Source organism: Mustela nivalis, assembly GCF_964662115.1.
Source record: "Mustela nivalis genome assembly, chromosome: 16".
Taxonomy (NCBI): domain Eukaryota; kingdom Metazoa; phylum Chordata; class Mammalia; order Carnivora; family Mustelidae; genus Mustela; species Mustela nivalis.
In genome coordinates, this window is record NC_139035.1 from 21457690 (window position 1) to 21482823 (window position 25134).

Consider the following 25134-nt stretch of genomic DNA (forward strand, 5'->3'; position numbering starts at 1 on the left):
TTTTTGGATATTTTTCCCAGTTTTGTTAAGATATAAGCACTGTTTAAGCTTAGGGTTTACAGCTTAATGATGTGACTTACAAAATACCTTTAGATACACAAAAAATATTATCAATTTTTGGTCCTACATTTATCAGTATATTTACATTTTCATGAAAATGATCATACTGTGGAAAAAAGAATAATGGAAATTTCATAATCTCCATTCTTCATGTTTACTGAAATGATTACTTTCTAATAGAATATATTCTATTGAATTACTTATTTTAATCTGGTATAACTTATTTTGAGCTAAGCCTATAGATCTGTTCATGTTTATGTAAGTAAGATTTAATTCATGAAGAACTGTAGTGTGTTCTAACTACAGGTCACGGACTGGGTAAATTTCAAATAAGCATGAATCTTACACTATTTTGGGGTGAGAATAAGGAGAACTAGTTCATCCAACACTTAATTAACTTAATTAACACCTACTACGTTCCAGCATAATATTGAGCACCGGAGGAAGAATTTGCATACTTTTGATTTTCAGTAAATCTGATTGTTATTTTTTTACCTGGTGTTTAAATTGAAATGGAAGTCTAACTTGAAACTGAGTTGAATGCTAGTTTTTCTAATTTTATTACAGATACTATGAAAAGAATTTCTCATAAATTATAGAAATAACTGTGAATATTTATTATCTACCTGTTTTGAGCTCTGCTAAAGCTAACTTCAAAAATATTATTTTTTTCATTTTATTAAGATATAATTGACATATAACATTATATAAGTTTAAGGTACACAATGTAATGATTTGATAAATATATATATTGCAAAATAAGATTAAAATCCAGCACCTCGGGGCACCTAGGTGGCGCAGTGGATTAAGCCTCTGCCTTTAGCTCAGGTCATGTTCTCAGGGTCCTGGGATCAAGCTCCGCATCAGGCTTTCTGCTCAGCAGGGAGCCTGCTTCCCCCTTTCTCTCTGCCTGCCTCTCTACCTACTTGTGATCTCTGTCTGTCAAATAAATAAATAAAATCTTAAAAAAAAATCCAGCACCTAAAAATTAAAAATACAGAAAAATTGAAATAAGTTTATGGATATTGGTGGTTTCTCTGATTAATGATGCTTTGAGATTTCAAAAGCAAAAAGGGAAAAATAACTATTCAGAGATTGGTTTAATTTTGTTTAATGCATTAATAAAGAGTAAGTACTAATCATGGAGAATGTGGTATGACCAAAAATTTTACCAGACTGTATATGTTTTCATGTCTCAGGACTAGAAAGTTGTGTATGGGGCCTGTCGTAGATTAGCTACTTATTGCAGTATGTCTCATTAAAACTCTCACTGGCTAGAAAATTTAGTAACTCTAAGTTTTGCAAATTTCATAAAATTATTATTACTCTGGATGACTAAGAGGAGATTTGGAGACGCTGTAAATTGATGTGCTGGTAAATATTTAACAATTGACGGCAGACAAAAAGGTTCTGACTTGTAGCCAATCATTTACCAGTTTCTATGGTATAAACATCCCGACTGTGTCCCACTTCACGCTCCCAACGGGACGTCAGTGAAGATGGTGAGTCGGGAAGATGTGTAAAACTGGGTCTTGTGTGCTGGTGTGAGCTACCTCCAGCACACTACCATAGTTATTTAGAAGAGGAATTCAACTGTGTTTCTGCTTGAAACCATTGTCAATATTTTTATTATACATTATTCTCAATCAAATAATTAAAGTGAAAAACAAAGATGACCAGAAAGAGTATAGAAATGATTGGATCTTGAAATGTACAACAAGCCTATCCATTGTTCAGAATAAACAATATTTAAATTGCCTTATGAAGAGAGAAACAACCAACTTTGATATTTTTCACAGAGATTGATGGCAAGATTTGGAAAAACATTCTCCTGAACTATATTGAGGATTTAATCTTAAAGTGATTCATTTGGCCAGGAAGAGCCCCCATGAAGTAGATTTGTCACTAGCCCAGATGACTAAATCATTGTATCAAGTTCAAATAAAATGAGACTATTGAATCGATTTCTTGACCTTTTCCTCACTTAAAAGTAATTTATAGGGTCATATGAGTTAGATCTTGAACCACAATCTAGGAAAAACGGGAAAAAATGTCATATTGTTCTATGATTCTCTTTTATTTGTTAGAATTTATAACTCCATGCCTCATTAATGAAAATCTTAATCATTTCCCCAAAGTTCCTCCAAGTATTGCTGGTGCTGAAATTCCAAGTGAAGTCAGCGTTCTTCAGGGGGAAAATGTTGAGCTGACCTGCAATGCAAATGGTATTCCCACCCCACTTATTCAGTGGCTTAAAGATGGAAAGCCCTTAAACAAGAGTGAAACAGAAAGAATCAGGTATGATTTAAATGGATCTTTGCATCATTAATTTTAAGGTACTCTATAATGCTTTAAGCTTCAAATTTCACATGAGTAATACCAAATTCATTGTATTCAGAAAGAAAAAAGATAAAATTTTAAAGAGTTGGACACAGACATTCTCCTTAGTTGCTCAAAAGTGTATGTATGTGTGTGTGTGTGTGTGTGTGTCTAGGTTTTCCATATCCATCAACACCAATGAGTGAATGAGTGCTTGGCTGATTTTGAAAAAAGAGACAGTACCATCATAACCTCGTTCATTCCTTGTAGTGATTTGTCTAAATCCTGTTTTCCACTGACACTTGTTACCCATACAACAAACTACATAGAGATGGAATAACAATATAGTAAGGGCTTTCTGATACTTTCAACAATATATCATATTTAATAACATGATATGGTAGAAATGGAGTGTTTAGTTTTGACATTGGAAGATTCTTTTTTTTTAAGATTTTTTTTTTTTTTGAGAGAGAGAGAGACAGTGAGAGAGAGCATGAGCGAGGAGAGGGTCAGAGGGAGAAGCAGACTCCCCATGGAGCTGGGAGCCCGATGCGAGACTCGATCCCGGGACTCCGGGATCATGACCTGAGCCGAAGGCAGTCGTCCAACCAACTGAGCCACCCAGGTGTCCCGACATTGGAAGATTCTAATAAAATAACTATTGTAGGAATACTGTAGAAAGCCATTTAATCTCTTTTTAAAACATAGAAAATTTTGTTCGACAATTAATAGCTTGTGAAGGCAATCAATACTGCAATACTCTTAATTTAAATATCTTTGATCATCTAACTGTATAGTTATTTACTATTATGTAATTCAAGGGAAAAGCACTAGCAATTTGTGGAACATTTACATGTACATACATGTACATAATACTAAGTTGTCACAGTTTAAGTAAGCTATCCTATTCTCATTAAAAATATTGCCAAGTCATTTATAGTTAGATTTTAATATAGAATGTCTTTTAGTTTCTCATTATAACATTCTTCAAATTTCATACCAGAATTTTTGAATAATTTTCATTTAATCCAAACCTTATATTGGTAACCAAGGAAATAGTATTCTAACTTTGAGAAAAACACATATTTGATTTGGAAAGGGAAGTTCCAACCTGATTTCATTCATTTCCCATTTTTCTTGTAAGGAAGTGGTTATAAAACAGGAATTTTATCTGGTTCTGTAGAATTTTAGTTGACTGCCTGAAATCTCCATCAGTTTTACTAGCTCTGACTTTAACAGACTTCCATGTACTTCGTGAAAAAGGTATGAACCATTATATATTTAAGATGAAGATGCATTTTATGGTGGCATTTCTCTAAAAAGCACAATAACCCAGAGGAAGTTTTCCAGCTCTTAGCTTCTCATGAATCATCTCAGTGCCTTTATTACGATGTTTCCTGTAGGGTAACTGCGGATGGTAGTACATTAAACATTTATGGAGCTCTCCCATCTAACGTGGGGAAATACACATGCGTCGCTACTAACCCTGCTGGAGAAGAAGACCGAATTTTTAACTTGAATGTCTATGGTAAATATGAAATCTCACTCTCTTTTGATTTTGCTACCTTAGGAACCTATTGGTAGAAATGAAGGTCCAGCAGTAGGTGCCTGAAGCATCTAGTTTGAAAATCTGATGTCAGGGCCGTTTGCTTTTGGGATAAAAAGCAGCAGTATGGACAACTGTAGTTGAAATGATTTGAACTAGTAATGCACACCCTACCCCTCCTCTCTCTCTCTCTCATTTTCTGCATGACCTAGTTCCACCTGCAATTAGGGGTAATAAAGAAGAAGCAGAGAAGCTAATGGCTTTGGTGGATACTTCAATAAATATTGAATGCAGAGCCACAGGGACACCGCCACCACAGATAAACTGGCTGAAGAATGGGCTTCCTCTGCCTCTCTCCTCCCACATCCGGTTGCTATCAGGAGGGCAGGTTATCAGGTCAGCTTTTATTAAGTGTGATTTGCTAGACGGATAAAGTCACTGTGCTTATAGGCTTTAACTTTATCTAAACGGTGCTTAAGAAATGTGTTTTCCTTAATTTTTACCATTGTTTGTTTAGTTTTCACTTTCGGTATCTTTTTAGAAGAAGGAGGAAACAACTATAAAATGGAATTATATTTCTTATTTAAATGCTCGTGTTTTAGTAAATTTGTATAAAATAGGTCTTTCGTAGACAGATGTATCATTCCTGTATGTATTTCCAAGAGAAAACTTTCTGCGGCAAAGTGATGATGAGCTGCATACTACAGTCATGTGATTTTCATGTTAGCTTCCTTTATTAAGGGATATTAGAAAAATATTCACTCTTAAATTATGTTCTATTTTTAATGGCTTGCTCTCTGTTCCTAATCAGCTTTGTGGAACAAATTGCATTGCAGGCATCTGTATTTTTGATGCATCGTTACACACTTCATAACTAAAGTTTCCCAGCATTAGCCATAATCTGTGTATAAATCAGAAATATTTTCTTTGTATATGTTGAATGGTGTTAAATTGTGAATGATTGGGTCAAACTGTTTTTCAGGATTGTGAGAGCTCAGGTTTCTGATGTTGCCATGTACACCTGTGTGGCCTCCAACAGAGCTGGGGTGGATAATAAGCATTATAGCCTTCGAGTTCTTGGTATGTCTCCAAGATGATCATAGTACTTTACAATATTAAGCAACAGGCTTATATTTAGATACTGACTTGTCAGAAAGAACTAGTGAAATAGGATCTTGCTAACTAGGAAACAATGTGTTTTCTCCCAAAGGGCCCGTATGTATTGGAACATACTGTCTGCTCAAATACCCTTCTAACCTGGAGTTTTGCCTTAAGTCAAATCTAAATTTTTAAAAATAACATTTTAATCCAGATGCATGGACCAGTCTTTTCATACAAAGAGAAAGTTCAGACTATTTTCTAATAATATTAGTGGCTCATTTTGAATATTTAAAATATGCATGAATATGTGTGTGTGTGTGTGTGTGTGTGTGTGTGTGTGTGTGTAGACAGAGAATTAAAAACATTCCATTTCTGAAATATTAAGGTTTAATAGTCCAAATTTCTAAATCCCCAAGTACATCTCAGAACAGTTGAGTAACTATTTACTATAGTCTACAAATTAATTTTTTGGATTATATAAAACTTACTCTAGAAACTGGTATTATCTTCTTTATCCTTTATACAACAGTTGAGAATATACTTCTGAAACTATAATACACATTGTAGCAAATTAAAGAGACCTAAAAAGTTAAAAAATGACCAAAACTTAAAGCTCGTTTGAATTTTATATACTCTACAAGAAAACCATCCTGAGGTTTTGTTGCAAATATTTTGGAACATTAATAATGAGCCTATCTAATACCTGTTTTTATAAAACAATCAGCAATTATTTATATGCTATCTTAAATTCTGTATTTTAAAATAAATCATAGAAACACTATAGAACTACCTGAACAATTAAAAAATTTTTTAATCTAAATTGGTCTCAAATTAGAATAGATGTGTAAATTTTACCCGTTTTGTTTTCTGTGTAGTGCCACCAAATCTGGACAATGCAATGGGAACAGAAGAAATCACAATAGTCAAGGGTAGTTCTACCTCCATGACATGCTTTACAGATGGAACCCCAACTCCCAGGATGTCCTGGCTTAGAGATGGCCAGCCTCTGAATCCTAATAGCCGTCTGAAGATAAGCACTCAAGGAATGGTTCTTCAGCTCGACAAAGCAGAGACTGAAGATTCAGGAAAGTACATCTGCATTGCCTCAAATGAAGCTGGAGAAGTCAACAAACACTTTATCCTGAAGGTCCTGGGTACGTAAACGTTTAATAGTTGGGAAACAAGTAATAATATTTAGTAAGTAAGTGTAATTTTTAGAATCACTTGCTATGGGGATAAATTTGTAAAAATTTCATTGTATTTCATATTTCTGTTTTGTAATTTACCTTGGTTTACTCTTACCTTAAGCATGTTAAGTTTAAATTATTTTATTTCTTATCTATCTAAAAGATGAAAATTCCCATTCATAAAACATTATTCATTAACAAAATCATACAACCAATTGATAAGTAGATTTTTTAAAAGATTTTTATTTATTTATTTGACAGAGAGATCACAAGTAGGCAGAGAGGCAGGCAGAGGGAGAAGGAAAAGCAGGCTCCCCGCTGAGCAGAGAGCCTGATGCGGGGCTCCATCCCAGGACCCTGAGATCATGACCTGGCCAAAGGCAGGTGGCCAAAGGCAGGGTGGCCAATGAGCCACCCAGGCACCCTTTTAAGTAGATTTTTAAGTTTTTTCAAAAATTAAACCTCTTGATAAATACCAGTTTAATGGAAAAGCATAATATTTATACTACTTTATGTTATTTCAAACAATCTTTTCAAATGATCCAACCTATAGATTATTGTTGTAATAGTCATTTCACATGGTCTAGTTCCACTTACTGTTGTGTGCATTGAAACAAATATTGGAAATGTATTATACATGTATTACCATGTTCTACATGCAGATAAGTAATATAAAGAGAAAACACATCTTTTACTTGAAGTCAAAAATTTTGACTACACTGGGTGTGGTGCAAAAATAACGAATACTGTTATGCTAAAAATAATAAATAAATAAATTTAAAAAAATTTTTTTACTTTGGGAGAGAACTGAAGATGAAAGAAATGAACTCTTTCCATAATTAATTATTTTGGGGAGTTCTGTTTGTTTTTTCACTACAATGTAGGTAAAACCTCAAGCTCTTCCAGAACAAAATATGCCTCACAAGGAAGGATAAGAATAATTTCGGCATGGGGCTAGCATGTGTTTTCAGAATGCCCTGTAATCTTTCTCACAGTACCTATATCAATTTAATCATCTGTGTAACTTTATACGTCTGCTTCCTCCTTAATTGAGCTCTGGGATGGGCTGTCCCCACCTTACCTATTGCTGTATTCCCAGGATTTAGCATTTGACACGGGGTATTTATCACTTGGATTGAATTGAATGGAATTAGATACTTGCTAGCTGGATTAAAGGGAGTTTTAACTGTAGAGGGAGGCAGAACGCTATTTAAATAAACAAAGAAGAGACTGTGGTATAGAAGAATGTTCCTTACAATGAAGGTTGGTAGTGGAAGAGGTACTCCAGGGTATTTAGAGACAAAAGACAGAATAAAATGTGTTTTGATAAGGAAGGCTAGAATAACAAATCCCTGTACACCAATTCACAGGATCTCAGGAATAACAGGAGATGATATAAATGTGCTCTTGTACATTATTGCCATATTAAGTATGAACTATTGCCTATACATTATGGTCCAGCGATGTTTCCAGTCATCATGTAGCAAATAATCACTGTACACCTACTATGTGTGTGCCATATGGCCTGGTCCAACATGTGGCAGAAGGAAAGGGGGAAAGCATGCTCCCTAGGATTTCAAGAACCCAGCAATAGAATCACAGCCCAGGGCACTTCTGGATGAAGAAAACAATGATGTTGTTAGCATGGCATACAAAGAACCACCTTCCTACCTACAAGGGTTTATAAGGATAATTTCTTCTTAAAGAAGATTTGAAAACTGGCTCAGCAGAAAGATGAGAAGATTCAGCATTTCAGCATCTGTTGAAAGCTAATTCCATTAAACCCTGAAAAAGTCTTCACTTGGATCAGTGCTACACCCCAAATGTGAAAGTAACCATCCTAACCTGGAGAACAGCTATTCTTAGTTTCATGCTATCCACATGGTGGAAGGTGTTATGATGTATTAGTTATTCTGAAAAGTCCAATGTAACTCAGATATTGAAAACAAGGAGAAAGCTCAGACAAAATGAAGCTAAGGGGTTTCGACAGGGTCCAGCCTATGAAGAGCTTTGTTGACCACATTAAAAATTTGGTTTTTATCCTAGAACAATGGGAAACCATTAGAAGTTCTAATATGTGGAATGCCATGAGTGGAACAGCAGTTTGAAAAAACCACTGACTGCAAAGTGGACAGCTACTTGGAGAAGGACAAGCGTAGACTCCAAGAGACTCATGTATTATTAGGAATTGTGCTTGGCTATGAATAGCAGAGTCTAAGTTTGGCAGCTTGAACAAATAACTTCTGTTTTTCTTGCTGAGTGAGATGTCTGGAGATAGGCAGTAGTTATGCTGGTTAACCAGCTCGGATATTTACAGTTCTCTTGACTTTTACATCATGGTTGGTCAGTGATCGTGCATTGCCTGGTGACCCCCAGCATCACTAGATACAACAGCAGAGCAGAAAAAAGAGGAAAGGTGAAGAGTTGCCTCTATAAGGACTATCTTAGGGGACCTACAAAAACACTCCTATATACATGTCATTGAACAGAATCTTCACGGACCACTCCATCTACCAACTAATACAGAGAATAGGAAATGGATTTTTTTAGCACACTGACAACCCCAACAAAATTGGGGTCTGTTAAGGTGAAAGAAACAAATAGGGGTGGGTACCTAAAAGCAGGAAATGGGTGATATTAGTCCAAGTAAATAGCATTGTAGCTCGGACCAGTAATGGAGCTAAGAGGAAAAAATGTATTTGGAAATAATTGCAGTTAGAAGTATTAGGACTTCCTTGTGGATTTGGTTATAGGGTAGTAATGAAGAAGATATCAAGGATGGCTCTGAGTTTCTGGCATATATGACTGTTGATTGGTAGATTCATCTCATAAATGCAAGAAATGTGGAAAGGGACGAGGTTTTGAGGAATAAGGTAATAGGTGTTTTCTGAATCCATGTTAAAATTTGAAATAGTGTCCAAATATTCCACTGGAGATATTAATCTGATAATTGCATTTGTGGATTTCAAGCTCAGAAGACAGAGATAAGCTAAAAACATGAGTTCTGTAGTCATCAGAGTATATATACCTCCTACTCTGTCCAAAGTATATGACATATGGACAAGACATGGAATAAAATAGTTCGTAGTCACTTAAATTGACATCTATCTGTAAGATCTGATGAGGGTTTGAATCAGATGGGAATATGTTGTTTCTATTATTGCTGATGTTGTTGTTTTAAATCTAGTGACTATAAGCTTTGAGGATAAAGACCATGCCTAATTGATCTGTGTATCCGTAGTGATCAAAACATGGTAAATAACTAATAAATGGAAGGAATAAGGAATTGACTTTGGTCAAATGGAGAATCAGATAAGTGCTTTTGAGTGATATGAACTACATGCTTTGGGAATTTAAATGGAGAGAAATTTTATTGTTAGTGTTGAGAGAAACAAGAAAGGATTTACAGTTTTTATAAATGAATTTAATGACATTGATGTGACCTTCATAGTATTTGAACATGTTCAGTTAGGGGATGGGACTATTGGAAGTTATAGCAGTAGAAGGAATAGCATTAGTCAAGTCACAGAGCAAAAAGAGACGACTTGCTGAGGGACAGAAGTAGTTGAATTTGGTGCCTAGGTTACTTAAGTATATTAAAAGTACATAATTTTATAAAGATAGAGACCTATTGCAAAAGCTTTGGAAGCCATGATGAAGAGTTTTTATTTAACTCAATAAGCAACATGGAAACACTGAAATCCTTCAAGCAAGAAATCTTGGATCATTCTAAAATGCATTTAAGAAAATGGTCATAAGATGAATGAAAAAAAAAGAAGTCATGTGGGTCAGTGGTTAAGAAACTCTGACTTCTTAATTATAATCTGGAAAGGAATATTAGATTTAAGGAAAATAAGGACCATAGGTGGAGTTGTTTGTTTTGTTTTTGTTTTTGTATTTTAGTAAGCAGGTTTTAATAATAATCCCAACAGCTATAGTAGACATTGTAGTAACAATAACTCTTTAAAAAATCTTTAATTATAAAATATATTGAGAAACATAAATTGTAGTTTATAGATTATCTCATTGGATGCTCACAGTAATCCTATCGTTAAATCATAGTGCTATTCTTACTTTAGAGGTTTGCCTAAATCCACTAAGCTAATAATTATTGGAACCAGAATTCAAATTCAGGCTCTGCTGTGAACCTCTGTTGTAAACTATATTCCTGATTTTAAAAAAAAAAAAAAAAGTCTAATCCTTGGAGCTGTCCAACAGCTATTTTGGCTTGCCTGGTGAAATAGTAAGCTGGAAATGTTCATAGAAAACTTGAATGATCATTGTATGAAAAGTCTGTTTTAAAGGGATTCCTAAACTTGAGAATATTTGGACTAAGGAATATTAATGTTTCTTCCAAGTGTTTAGATTCTTTAACATCCTCTTGAGAAAGGTAATTTAGAAATATAAATAACAAAAAAGGAAATTATTTCTGCCCAGACATAACAAATGTGTTTTACACAGCAATAGTCTCCAAATGTAACTATTTTCTCTTCTGCTTAGTCATTGTTTCCTCTTAAAGTGCCGCATAGAAAAGATGATTGCAGAATTCCACAGCATTTGCCTGTTGCTTTTATAGAAATAATAGCTACAATATCTCTCTTTAAAAAATGGTATAAGATGAGCTTAGTTTTTATTGTTCCCCAGTCTTGGCAGTTAGGTGAGACTGTTCTAGCTGAATCCCCACTGCTGAGCTATAATTGCCTGGGACTGGCTTGCCTTTTCCTTCATGATCTCAGATAGACGTGAGCCATCCCTTTTTAAATAGTGCCAGTGACAAATGGTAATAACATCTAGGAATGATCATTTTGGTATTTGACCAATTTATATTATATGAACATAAATTTGAGATGAATTTCCTCTTAAGTTTTCCTAATTAGCAGTAATGTATCAAACAGCAAGTTTATTTTGTTGTTCTTTTTAATTCCCTTTAAACAGAACCACCTCATATCAATGGATCAGAAGAACCTGTAGAGATTTCAGTGATTGTTAATAATCCACTTGAATTTACCTGCTTTGCTTCTGGAATCCCAACTCCTAAAATCACCTGGATGAAGGACGGACGGCCCCTCCCACAGACAGATCAGGTACAAACTCTTGGAGGTGGAGCCGTGCTTCGAATATCTAGTGCTCAGGTAAGCGTTGAAGTCAAAAAAAGTTATTTTATCCTGGCTTACACTTCTCACTTGCTAATATAGGCACAATGGAGAAATGATTTTTTTGAGTCCAAATAGATCATAAGATCCCTCTCTCTAACCTTAACAAGGGTAGATTGGTGCTGTGGTATGCGTGCTTGGATAGACTAAGAGAAGCAGTGGAAGTATCATATGAAACTTGGAAGAAGCAAGTTTAATTTTTTCAAGTTTTTTCAAGGGGCCGTAAGAGAGTATTTTCCCAAGCTCTTAATTTGTGCCATTTAGCTCTTTAAGAACTGGAGAAAAGCTGTTCAACATATATACAGATGAGGCCTCAAAGAGAAATTTTGGTCTCCAGAATTAACTAGCAGACATAAAAATCTGAAGAGATGCAATTTTTCAAACACTCAATTCAGTAAAATTGTTCTTATAGTTTGTGTTTAAGGAAATTCATCAGAAACGTAAATATATTAAAGAGACATGTGTCTGGGATGCCTCACCGTAGTAATCCTCTGTTTTACTCACAATGACGAATCTTATATTATGGATATTCTCCATCTGTGCCCTAATAACCTCGTCTGTAACTTTGGGATAAAAATAGTAATAATACCTTATTACTCCACTTGAGGATTTAAAAGATCATTTAAGATGATATGCTTAGGAGCACCTGGGTGGCTCAGTGGGTTAAGCCTCTGCCTTCAGCTCAGGTCATGATCCCAGAGTCCAGGGATCAAGCCCCGCGTTGGGTTCTCTGTGCGGCAGGAAGCCTGCTTCCCTTCTTCCTCTCTCTTTGCCTGCCTCTCTGCCTGCTTGTGATCTCTGTCTGTCAAATAAATAATTAAAACTTAAAAAAAAAAAAAGATGATATGCTTAGAAGAGTGCCACAGGCACTGTTAAATAGAGTTAGAATGGTTTCTCCTGCTGCTATTGTTAGGATAATCATCATCCCTTTAAACATGGAATAACAAATTATTTAATTATATTCTGTGTGCATTTTCACTGAGGAAAGAGGAAGGAAAGGGACCTGAAAAAAGAGAGCTAAGGGCTATGACTTGTCTACTGTGTCCATCCTGTGTACGGCTCTGGGCTCTGTCAAACCGGTGACTCTCGTGACAACCCTGTGAGTCGGTCTTCACCTCCATTCTACACAACCAGAAACAGGCACAGAGAGATCAAGTATTTGCCGGCCAAGGACTCACCACTGTTCAGTGACAGAGCTGGGTCTCCATCCTTCTTCGGCTTCAGAGACCTAACCAGTGGAACTCAGCAGGTTCCCTGTTTCTCATATCAAGGAGAACACACCTTCCATTCCCCTCTTTCCTCTCTGTCAAACATTGCAGTAGCTCTGAGAAAACTGGGGTTAGCTGTCAAACCCCTTACTGAATGAAAACCCTCAAATGTTATAATTTCAACCGATAAAAAAGGAGCCCAAAGAATTTTTCTTTTTAAAGATTTTATTTATTTATTTGACAGGCAGAGATCACAAGTAGGCAGAGAGAGAGAGAGGAGGAAGCAGGCTCCTGGCTGAGCAGAGAGCCCAATGCGGAACTTGATCCCAGGACCCTGAGATCATGACCTGAGTTGAAGCAGAGGCTTAACCCACTGAGCCACCCAGGCGCCCCGAGCCCAAATAATTTTTTTACATAAGGAGACAGGGAACTGTGTGGAATAGAATTATAAATACCAAAGAATAATGATAAAGAAAGCTTAAAAGGAAGATTAAGGCCCCATCATAGTAGGTCTTAAATGGAAACATTATATAGTTGGGTTTAATTAACAAAAGGAGACAAAGATCACATTATTAGATGGTGACCCACAGGAGGTAGCTATTGTGGAGAATACAAACATAATACCTAAAACATGTCTCAGCCTTCAAGAAGTTTCTGGTTGTCTAGGGGATATAAAACTAAACACATGACAAAATTAAGAAGAGAAATAGTAAGAAAATCCTTCTTAAATATTTTAGAAGTGGAAAATTAAATATCATCAAGTCCCAAGACTGATCTTGGTTCCTCTGCTCCTGTGTCTTCAGGGCATCTTGTACATTATACATTATATTTCACTTATTACATTATATTTCACTTATTGGGACTCTGTCTTCTCGTGTATGTGTCTGTAACATACAGTTATGCCTGACACATATTGGAAGCTTTGCAAATTCTGAATTGTGTGGTAGAGACAGGAGTTTCCTAAAGTATCTTCCATCAAACACTAGTTCTTTTTTAAAAAATTTTATTTATTTATTTGAGAGAGAGAGAGAGAGTGTGTGTGTGTGTATGAGAAAGGGAAGGGTCAGTGGGAGAAGCAAGCTCCCTGACGAGCAGGGAGCCGGATGCGGGACTCGATCCCAGGATCATGACCTGAGCCGAAGGCAGCCGCCCAACCAACTGAGCCACCCAGGTGCCCCCAAATACTAGTTCTGTGAGTTATTCCAATGGGGGAAATTCTGTGACTGAATAGAATTGGAAAACTTTATATATCTTTCTCTCCTCTGTGAGCCATAGTACGTGTCCAAAATACTGCCAAATACTACTCTAGAGAAATTCAATTAGCTATAACTTTTGTGACACCCTATGAACAGAACACAGTCTAGAAAATATAGCTACCAATGATGACTGTAGGCATACAGAAAGGCACAAATTATCAGGAAGTATTTATTGGAGGAGACAAGATTTAAGAGTAGACATGAATGATGGTTCAAATTTGGTTAAGTCAAAACAAGTGGAGAGGGCAATATTACTTGGGAATAAAATGAGTTGATTGAGAAAAGTTGAGTTTTAAAGGCTCTCAACATATGATGGGAAACACGGAAATTATTTTCTAGGCCTCAGTACATTATTTTAAACTCTGAATAGAAGGACTGTGCAAGTGCCATTCTTCTTAAAGTTGAATTGAGGTATTTTTGCAAACCTACTAGTCTTAAATTTTTTTGAAGGAGGTTTTGCAGCCTACCAAAAAGTTTTTCCATACCTATAAAGTCGGTTTTGAATGTAAGAATTTAAAAATTCACAATATTCTAAGAATGTTCAAGTAGTAAAATAAATGAAAACAGGATTTTTCTGCTTTTCCAAAAGAAATTTTTTTCACAGAAGTAAGATCATCTGTTTTCCAGAGTATATTTTATGCATACATAAGCATAGGCTGTGTCTACACAATGTCAAACATATGAAGGAGGACTAACACTTGCAGTGGAAACTATGCATAGGGTTTTTAAAGAAATGTTTCTGGTTTTAGTCAGGTAATAGTAAACCATGCTGTCAGTCTGACACAATTTACAGCCAGATTATAGAATGTAGCTCTTTTGTTTCACCACATTTACCAAAGACGCATTCAAAATATGGTATTAATGTACTTTAAGTAACCTGATATTTTATTTGTTTATTTAATAAATTGTATTTCATTTTCTTCAGGAAGATGCCAGTTGAACTTTTAAGTCTACCTTTATGTCCATGAATGCTTATTTGTTCAATAACCATTGTGTGTCTCGTCTGTGACTTCTGGTGCTAGGTCCTATATATATACTTGCATTTTCTGAGATCATTAAATATACCTAACCTGCAAACATTTTGAGATCAAATATTGAAACCCTCTTAAAACATAGCTTAGCAGAGAGCTAATCACAAATGTGAAAACAGTTTATTAAATTTGATTTGTTGTGCTATCTTCATGATACCTTGTTTTGTGGGAGACTTTATATTCATTCTAGTGAATACTTATTCTCTTCATGAAACCTGACGTGTTAACATTGTGTAATTCACTTATTTGGATTTTGCAGGTGGAGGATACAGGAAGATATACGTGTCTGGCGTCCAGTACTGCAGGAGATGATGATAAAGAATATTTAGTGAGAGTGCATGGTAAATTGGGCAAAATATCCTGCCATCTATCATATACTAACATCTAGAAGCCATAATTGATGGAACATGGGGCAACTCCCTAGCATACCATAAGATATGTTTATGTATAAGGAAATATGTATTTTGTAAATCTGATTCTTCTATCTGGCTGATCAAATGCTTTTTGGAAATACCTCTGGACTTTCTGACTCATTTATTTTGTTTCTGCACAAATAATTCATAGTTCTTTATTTTAAAAAATCATAGACTATAAATTACAGTAAAGAAGAAAATATATCAGGGCACCTGGGTGACTCAGTGGGTTAAAGCCTCTGCCTTTGGTCAGAGTCCTGGGATCGAGCCCCACATCGGGCTCTCCGCTTGACAGGGAGCCTGCTTCCCCCTCTCTCTCTGCCTGCCTCTCTGCCTACTTGTGATCTCTGTCTGTCAAATAAATAAATAAAATCTTTAAAAAAAAAAAAAAAAAGAAAGAAAAAGAAAATATATCACCTAGTCTCATTACACAAAGGCTTTTTTTTTTTTTTTTTAAAGATTTTATTTATGTATTTGTCAGAGAGAGAGCGAGCGAGAGTGAGCACAGGCAGACAGAGTGGAAGGCAGAGTCAGAGGGAGAAGCAGGCTCCCTGCGGAGCAAGGAGCCCGATGTGGGACTCGATCCCAGGACGCTGGGATCATGACCTGAGCCGAAGGCAGCTGCTTAACCAACTGAGCCACCCAGGCGTCCCACACAAAGGCTTTTTTGCATACAAATGTGTTGTCACAGAAATGTACCCTACAGCATATAGTATCAAACGTGTTTTTCATCTCTCTTAATGGTTTAATAAACATGTTTTCATGTCAAAAAACATATCTTTATAACATTTTTTAGTGATGGCCCAGTATCCCATTTTATGAATATGCTATCATTTATTTAATCCATTCCCGATTTTTGGATATTTAAGCTGTTCTTGCATTTTCGCCAGTATGAGGAATACTGTTATAGACATCTTTGTGCATACATATTGGCCTATCGGCCTGTCCCCTTAATTCTTTTATTTTGATTAAATTCTGTAGGTACACTTGCTTGATTACACAAACACACATACACATTAAAAGCTTCAAGATTTATTGCCAAACTACCTTCTAGAAAAGTTGGGCCAGTTAGACTCAGGTCAATATTATTTCAACATAGAGATAAAAATTACCCTTTATTGAAAGGAACATTTAAAAAACCAAACAGAAATTACTTATTTCATTGTCATAGCCTGGATGACTAGGCAGTGCAAATTGTCTATAATTTAGGTGCCTCCCTTCCTCCCATGAGCCCTACACACAAATTAGACCTTGCCATTAATTGACATGTAAATTCTATATAAAAAAGTCACATTAAAAAGATATATTTCTGAATATTATGAAAGTGTCTACATTTCTCTATATTATGATGGAACAGACCCTGATTTAGTAGTTTGGAAATTTGATGTTCAGAGAAAATTCGTACCAGCTGTGGAACCTGGACAAGAAATCCCTTTTTTGTGCCTTAGTTTCTTTACCTGTTAAATGGTGATGATGTTGTGATTATATTACTTAGCCTGTCATTCATGTGACTGTTGGAAGAATTTCATTACTTTATATATGTGAAAGTACCGAGTAAGACTTTTTAAAAAAGTCTACTACGGGTAACCATTTGTACGATAAATTGAACAAGTAATGTCTTAAGTTTATGCCTCTAATTTTGTATAACAGAAGCAACACTTGTTGAAAATGTAAGATGATTCAGATCATTTTTATATCTTGTTTATTGAAAGCCTCTGACGTGTTTTTTCTCATACCCAGTACCCCCTAATATTGCTGGAACTGATGAGTCCCAGGATTTCACTGTGTTACGGAACAGACAAGTGACATTAGAATGCAAATCAGACGCAGTGCCCCCACCTGTAATCACCTGGCTTAAAAATGGAGAACGGTTACAGGTAAGTCTTGCTATGTTCCAAAAATCTATTTTGAAGGGGAAAAAAAACCCAGCTGTAGAGTCTTTGGTAGGTAGACAAAACCAAACAACGTCAGGCTACTATTATTTGACATTGGAAGGGTGAGCCAGGGTCTTTGAGTCAGCCTTCTTTTCTCAACCTGTACTGGGGTAGTTATTAACTAGTTATGGGTCAAAAGATAGGTATTCTGATTCAGACACTCTGTAAATGTATCTCCTGGAGCCCATGGATTAAAATTGGATTTGAAACACTCAGCTGTTTCTTTACTTGAGAAGGAAGAAATCATCCAACTCTCCAAAGAACAAACTTCTTACTGAATTTTTCTGGAAAAAACTGGGGCCCAAGGAGGGACCCCCAGGATCTATGTGATACCTTGGATACCAGGAATATAGAATTGGAATCCTTGAAAAACACACTTAGCTCTCTAGAGCTTCCCAAGCTCATGGAGTATCTGTCTGCCATGACAGTGTGTCACAGCACGGGATCCTAAATAGCCTTTTAGGGTTGGCTCAAAGCCTTGACTTTGAATGCTCTGATTGTTCTTATCCTAGTACTTATGCTTTTTCACCTCCTTTTGTTCTTCCTAATCCTGTTTATATAACCTATGGGTGTTACACTGTGCCTAATTATAAAAGGAGATTAAGTCCCCTAACACCTAAGGCAGAAGGACTTCCACGACCACCAAACCATACCGAAGGACTAAAACCAGAGTGGATTCTGAGAGTTACTTACATGCCAGATTATTGTTATCACTTAACCTTCCTGTGCCTCAGTTTCTCTATTTGTTCTACCCCTACTATAACGGTGGACACTATAATTGCTACTGGGAGTAGATGTGACCCTTGAGGAGCTCACAGACTACTTCAAAAGACATAGAAGTACATCAAAGATTAGAGCATGGAGATGACTCACATGTTAGAGTGAGGTACAGCATTTTATGAAAACAGAGGAGCAAGTAACTGAGACTGCAGGGTAAGGAAAATTCAGGGGAGCCTCTTGGAAAGCACAAGATCAGTTTTAGATGATGGGTAGATGCTGGGTAAGAAAGAAGAAGGGGATTCTAATCACAGGTAATTGCATCTACAAAGCCCTTACAGGAAAAGGAATGCTGCTCTAGCAGGAATTACTAAGTATCTTAATGTGGCTGAAGTAGGCCTTGATTAAAATCCTTTGATGATTCCCCACAGATTTCAGGGATCAGGTTAAACTACCCCACTTAGCTCACAAGACCTTTCATGTTCTTATTTTTTCTCCACAGTTATATCTTCCGTGTGTCCATTTCAGACAAAACCATTAGGTGTTCAGAGGCACCTGGGTGGGGCAGTCAGTTAAGCGACTGGCTCTTGGTTTTGGCTCAGGTCACTATCTCAGGGTTATGGGACTGAGCCCCACGATGGGCTGTGCCCCCATTGCAGAGTCTGCTTAAGATTCTCATCCTCTCCCCTTCCTTCTCCCTAACTCCCACTCACATGCATATGCATTCTCTCTCTCTCTTAAAAAAAAAAAAACTAAAAAAACAAAAAACTATTAGTTGTTCATAGAGACTGAGTGAATGTTGGTGATGGACAAGTTTGGGCTAATCCCTGCTATGATCAAGTGATGTTAGTACTGGCACAGGGTGAGTTCAACAGTAATGAAAAAAGACATGAGTTCAGCTTCAGATATTTTAAGTTTGAATTACCAATATAGTATCCAAGTGGAGATTCTAAAAAGTACTGAGAAATACTGGTCCCTATTTCATCAAAAATGTCTTTGACGTGATAATCTTCCATGGTATGAACAATTGTTAAATCTGTAGGTTTGTATGAAGTTGGCCAGGAAGCTTCCAGTATGAGATAACCTGTAAATGAAAACAGAGTCTAAGGCAATAATAATAATAATAATAATACTTATAAGGTGAGCAAAGGAAGAAGAAAAGAAGATCAGAACTGAGAGGGAGGACTCAGAGACATAGAATTAAGTTTAGGAGACATTGGTGCACTAAACACCAAGGAAAAGAGAGGAAGTGGTTAACAGAGTCCATTAAGATGAAAATTAAATTGTGTCCATGGTTGTAGTAATACACAGAAGTGATTAAAGATCAGAAGAATTGTTCTTCAGTAGAGTGATCAAAGGAAAAGATAGGTTACAGTTGTTGTGGGTGTTAAGGAAGAAGAAAGAATGGAAATAATTATGGCATATTCTTTTTTTTAATTTTTTAATTTTTTTTATTAACATATAATGTATTATTAGCCCCAGGGGTACAGGTCTGTGAATCGCCAGGTTTACACACTTCACAGCACTCACCCTAGCACCTACCTTCTCCAATGTCCATAACACATATTCTTGAAATATAAAAGAGATTTTATAGGTTTATTTACTAAAAGAAAGCAACTGAAGATATAGGAGGCGGAGAGGTTTATAAACAATGCGTGTTGGACAGAGAGGGAAAGGGACCCTGGTCACAGATGAAGAGATGAGCCTCGGACAAAAGGCTGACTGTTTTCCACAGAGGTGGAAAGATGGGAAGGTTGCATTCACGTGTCAGGTGGAAGGGGTAGAGAACTGCAGGCACAGGGCTCTGGTGCTTGGCATGGAGCAGGAAGCAGCAGCAGCAGCTGAGAATGAGAGTCTGTCTGAAGAAAGAAGTGCGATTTGGAAGAATCACGGGTGGCCAATGGGAAGAGAACCAGGAAAAATTGTCGTGAGACTTGATGGCTTAGCAGATCTTACTGATGTTCATAGGACCAAAACATTATAAGAATCAACTCTGAAAATTTTTATTAGCCTAAAACCCTGCTCTATCCATATAAAAAAAATTACAATTACATGTTTTATAGAATTTAACATACATGTTTAAGAAATCACATATTCTCATCAGAAGTAATAAAATATAATCACTAATAGCTCCTATAGCAATGAAAGGCCTAGAGAGGGGAACTGGGTGGCTAAGTCTGTTAAGTGTCTACCCTTAGCTCAGGTCATGATCCCAAGATCACGAGATCAAGTCCCAAATTGGGCTCCCCGCTCAGTCAGGGAGCCTGCTTCTCCCTCTCTGTCTGCCCCTCCCCCTATTTGTGTGCTCTCTCTCTCTCTCTCAAGTAGATAAACAACAACTTAAAAAAAAATAGAAAGGTTTAGAGAAATGGGGCTAAACTGAACATTTTAGTATGAACACTTGTTTCATTAGGTATATACCCTAGAACAACATGGAGGTCAGAGGCACTGACCCCACACACACTCAGTCAGAAGTCTGTATATTACTTTGGAATCCCCCAAAATTTTGCTAATAATCTATTGTTGACCCAAAGCTTTACCAATAACATTAACAGTTGATCAACACGTATTTTGTATGTTATATATGTTAAGTACTGTATTTTTACAATAAGGAAAGGAAAATGTTAACAAAATCATGAGGAAAAGAAAATACGTTATAGTACTACATTGTATTTTTTTTTTAAATCCACATACAAATGGGCCCATGCAGTTCAAAGGTCAACTGTATATCTATGTGGGACAGAGCCCACATGGCAGAAAAATCTTACTTAGGCTCTCCCTGAAATATTTCCTTCTTTGGCTCAACCAGAAAATAGTAGTTGTTGATTCTACCTGGCATTTTTTTAATGATTATGAACGTCATGCTTCTTAATTTATACAGAACTACTTGTTTACATCTATTTTCCCAATTAGACTTAATAATAAAGATTAGATTTCATCATCTCTATAGTCTCATAATTCTTGGTCCCATGCCTGTGCACAAAATAAATGCCTAACAAATATTTGCAGACTAAAATCATTTATTTACTTATTTTTCAAATGTTAAGAGATCATTAGTTTACTAGTCATGGAACTTTCAACTGTAAGTGGCAGAATTCAAACTCAAACCAACAATTTAATTTTAAAGATTTTATTTATTTATTTGACAGACAGAGATCACAAGTGGGCAGAGAGGGAAGCAGACTCCCTGCTGAGCAGAGAACCCAATGCGAGGCTTGATCCCAGGACCCTGAGATCATGACCTGAGCTGAAGGCAGAGGCTTAACCCACTGAGCCACCCAGGGGCCCCCAACAATTTTTTTAAAGGCAGTTATTACCTACAGCGATTGGTGAACTTGGGTTTTAGGTATTGCTAGGTCCAGTGGTTCTCCTCATGTAATCAAGCATCTGTGTTTTTTTTCTCTGAATCTCAGCTCTGCTTGGTTCGTTTTAGATTCAGAGCTGTCCACACATGGTAATAAAACTGCCACCAGCCTATGTCACCCTCACTACCAGATAGATACAAAAAAAAAAACAAAAAAAGTGGTCTTATTCACCAACACTTCCAACAAAGTCTTGCAGAGGGCTCTCAGGGGCCCAACATGAGTCACCTGCTCAACCTTGGGTATCCAGATTATTGTGGCCAGGAGAGCTGGGAATCTTGATTGTGCCCTTGTTATAAAGTAATATTCTTTTTTCCTGATATTTTAATCATAAATTTTACTTGTTGAATCTAGGCAACACCTCGAGTACGAATCCTATCTGGAGGGAGATACTTGCAAATTAATAACGCAGATCTAAGTGATACAGCCAATTATACTTGTGTGGCCAGCAACATTGCAGGAAAGACTACAAAAGAATTTATTCTCACTGTAAATGGTAAGAAAAATTAACAGTTGTTTCACAATTTAAAATTTTAGCCTAGCGTATTCCAAGACATAGTAACATTTTTATTTCTTAGGGGCACACTCAATGAATTCTTGTCATTATCCTATTTTTTCAAAAAGACAACATGTAGTATTTGTATAATGGCTATATTCAACCCATATTTCAAAAAAATTAAAGATACATTATCTTAGAGGATAATCTATGTCCAGTTGTTATCAATGTATCCTGACATTTTGTGTCATTCACATCAGAGCCATTGAGGAAGTCACACTAAGGTTCTGGGTGACAGGTGGTTTATTATTTAGTTTACCTTCATTCATGTTGGTGTTTGAGTACATATGCACTAGACAGAGACTGCCGTGGGACTGTGATTCTCTCTAATCTAAAATCTAAACATCAAAACTTGCCAATAATTGGGAAGATAATACAGACTTTTCCCCATCACAGTCTCTCTGGTTTTTTAATATATAAAACTTTATAGGATATTGAGTGACCCACACAACTAATATCTCTAACACTAAAATTAAAATTCAGGTTTTCTATTCCCATATGAACTCAATGATTAATAAAATACATACTCTGAGACTTGCATGATTAATCACAGATGTGCTATTCATTAGAACAGCCCACTTTCTGTTCTCTATTTAAAGTGAAGTTGTTCCAGTGTTAACATTCTCAGACCATTATTTGGCCAAAGAGAAATAAGAAATATCATCTTTAATTTGCATCAGACCAGAGCTGATGCATGTTCAACATCTCTCCTACAAAGCCAGATTTCACACACTATATCAGGGTTTTAAAACCTCCTTCCCCACCCGTGCCTTATTTTTAAACACTGAGTATCTTGAATAAGACTTTAGGAATTAAACCCCCATTCTATTTATACTAACCTGAATTAGCTGTGGGCAAAGCTATACATTTGACTCAAAGCTAACCTTGTATTACCTCTTCAGAGTCTTAGTTCAGGCTGTATTGTTGATATGAATGAAGCTTTCCACGTGCATCTCTTGTGCAGTTCCTCCAAACATAAAGAGTGGCCCCCAGAGTCTTGTCATCCACTTAAATACGTCAGCTGTATTGGAATGCCTTGCTGAGGGTGTGCCAGCCCCAAGGATAACATGGAGAAAGGATGGAGCTGTTCTCACTGCAAGTCATGCAAGGTAACAATTCTGGAAATGGATGAAAAATACTGCAATAGCTGAAGTATGAATCCCTAAATCTTTCCCAGTATATTATCATGGTCTTGCTACACTTAATATTAGTTTTTCATCTTAATATGAAAATCAAAATATACTGTTTTAAAAAGCATAATTCTATGGCGTATGGTCAACACATAATCATTATAATTCATCCAAGATCACAAGTCCATCTGCTCTGCACCTTTGCAGAATATCCCTTTTTTCCACCAAGGGTATTGCAAATTTCTAAAGCAGGAAAAAGTCTAAAAATGGATTTATGTCTTTTAATATACTTAGTCAAAATTCAGATAATCAGAAAACAAAAGCTGATTCCAAGAACTTCACTTGTGATCTTTCTTGTAGATACTCCATCTTGGAAAATGGATTCCTTCATATCCAGTCAGCACATGTGGCAGATACTGGGCGATATCTGTGTATGGCTACCAACGCTGCTGGAACAGACCGCAGGCGAATAGATTTACAAGTCCACGGTAAATACACTTGTAGGAACAGCTTCTCATCTTTGGGTTAAATATTCTCTGATGGCCTAAACCTGTGAGTTCATAAAGACCTTGATATCCAGGGCTGTATAAAGGTACCATACTCTATTGTGAACAGTCAGTACCCATATTTTCTCCTCATTGTGGCTAGCACCATCACAACACTAAATTCAGAGTCTTCTTGTGTTTGTAACTATGTAGCAAGTTACCAGTGATTAATTTCAATCTGGTAGAAATACATCAGATGGCATACTGTTTGCTATGTTTCCCTCTTATTTGTTGGCTTTGTTTTAGTTCCTCCATCCATTGCTCTGGGTCCTACCAACATAACTGTAACAGTAAATGTTCAAACTACTCTGGCTTGTGAGGCTGCTGGGATACCAAAACCATCAATCAGGTGGAGGAAGAATGGGCATCTTCTTAATGTGGACCAAAATCAGAATTCATACAGGTAAGGAATCATTTAACTAAAAAAACCCACCTACAAAGACAACTATCATATGATCTCCCTGATATGAGGAAGTGGTGATGCAACATGGAGGCTTAAGTGGGTAGGAGAAGAATAAATGAAACAAGATGGGATTGGGAGGGAGACAAACCATAAGTGACTCTTAATCTCACAAAACAAACTGAGGGTTGCTGGGGGGAGGGGGTTTGGGAGAAGGGGGTGGGATTATGGACATTGGGGAGGGTATGTGCTTTGGTGAGTGCTGTGAAGTGTGTAAACCTGGTGATTCACAGACCTGTACCCCTGGGGATAAAAATATATGTTTATAAAAAATTAAAAATTTAAAAAAAAACCCACCTACATTTAGAAACAAAATTTTAAAAAGAATTAACATTTCATCTCTATCAATGGGGGCAGCATTTATATAAAGTGTAAAGAATTAGCTAGTATGTAGAGAATGTGTATTTTTCTTGACATGGAACTAGTTTTTCAGTCTAAAAGCTTGTTCTGAGTTATGAGTTCAACTTTTCTATCCATAAGCCCTGTGGATGATGATCAGAGAGATCTACAAAATTAGATTCTTATTCTGCTTTATTTTTCATAGCCTCTTTTGGAATTTTATAAAAAGAAAGAATGAAAATATTTGGTATAAGGGAACAACTATTCTGTAAAAATAATACCACCTTTAGCTATAGAATAAAAATGAAATTCTAAACCTTGAAATACAACTTTGGTATTTGGTAGCATGGGTAGGGAGGAAAAACATCCTTGTTCTCCAATTTTTGCATTTCTTCAGCTTTACTTCAAATATTTCATAACATGACAGCATGTTTTTTAAAAGCTAACACTTTAATCACTAGGAATTTCTTTCTTTCTTTTTTTTAAGATTTTATTTATTTATTTGACAGAGATCACAAGTAGGCAGAGAGGCAGGCAGAGCATGAGAGGGAAGCAGGCTCCCTGCTGAGCAGAGAGCCCGCGGGGCTCAATCCCAGGACCCTGAGATCATGAGCTGAGCTGAAGGCAGAGGCTTTAACCCACTGAGCCATCCAGGTGCCCCAATCACTAGGAATTTCTGATGATGTAAATGAGCATCATTTCTTGTATCTCAGTTAAATTAACAGATATCTTGTCAAGGGAATTGCCATAATGCTAAAAACAAGTGTTCTTGTAGATTTACTTTGATAATAATCAATACTTATACATTAGGAAATAT

At 36.4% G+C, this 25134-nt stretch overlaps 1 protein-coding gene across 3 annotated transcripts in view; it reads left to right on the forward strand.

Moving 5' to 3' along the window:
• Window positions 1–25134, forward strand: part of HMCN1 (hemicentin 1) — a gene marked incomplete at its 5' end in the record, with an annotated part of 468943 nt that overhangs the window by 377903 nt on the left and 65906 nt on the right. For all 3 annotated transcript variants that reach the window (XM_082702942.1, XM_082702943.1, XM_082702944.1), the window contains 12 exons: window positions 2199–2358; window positions 3783–3907; window positions 4138–4321; window positions 4908–5005; window positions 5902–6180; window positions 11149–11345; window positions 15121–15202; window positions 17015–17151; window positions 21642–21783; window positions 22808–22952; window positions 23334–23461; window positions 23765–23921. In XM_082702942.1, coding sequence (XP_082559068.1) covers window positions 2199–2358; window positions 3783–3907; window positions 4138–4321; window positions 4908–5005; window positions 5902–6180; window positions 11149–11345; window positions 15121–15202; window positions 17015–17151; window positions 21642–21783; window positions 22808–22952; window positions 23334–23461; window positions 23765–23921 — 1834 coding nt within the window. The remainder of the gene's footprint in view (window positions 1–2198; window positions 2359–3782; window positions 3908–4137; window positions 4322–4907; window positions 5006–5901; window positions 6181–11148; window positions 11346–15120; window positions 15203–17014; window positions 17152–21641; window positions 21784–22807; window positions 22953–23333; window positions 23462–23764; window positions 23922–25134) is intronic.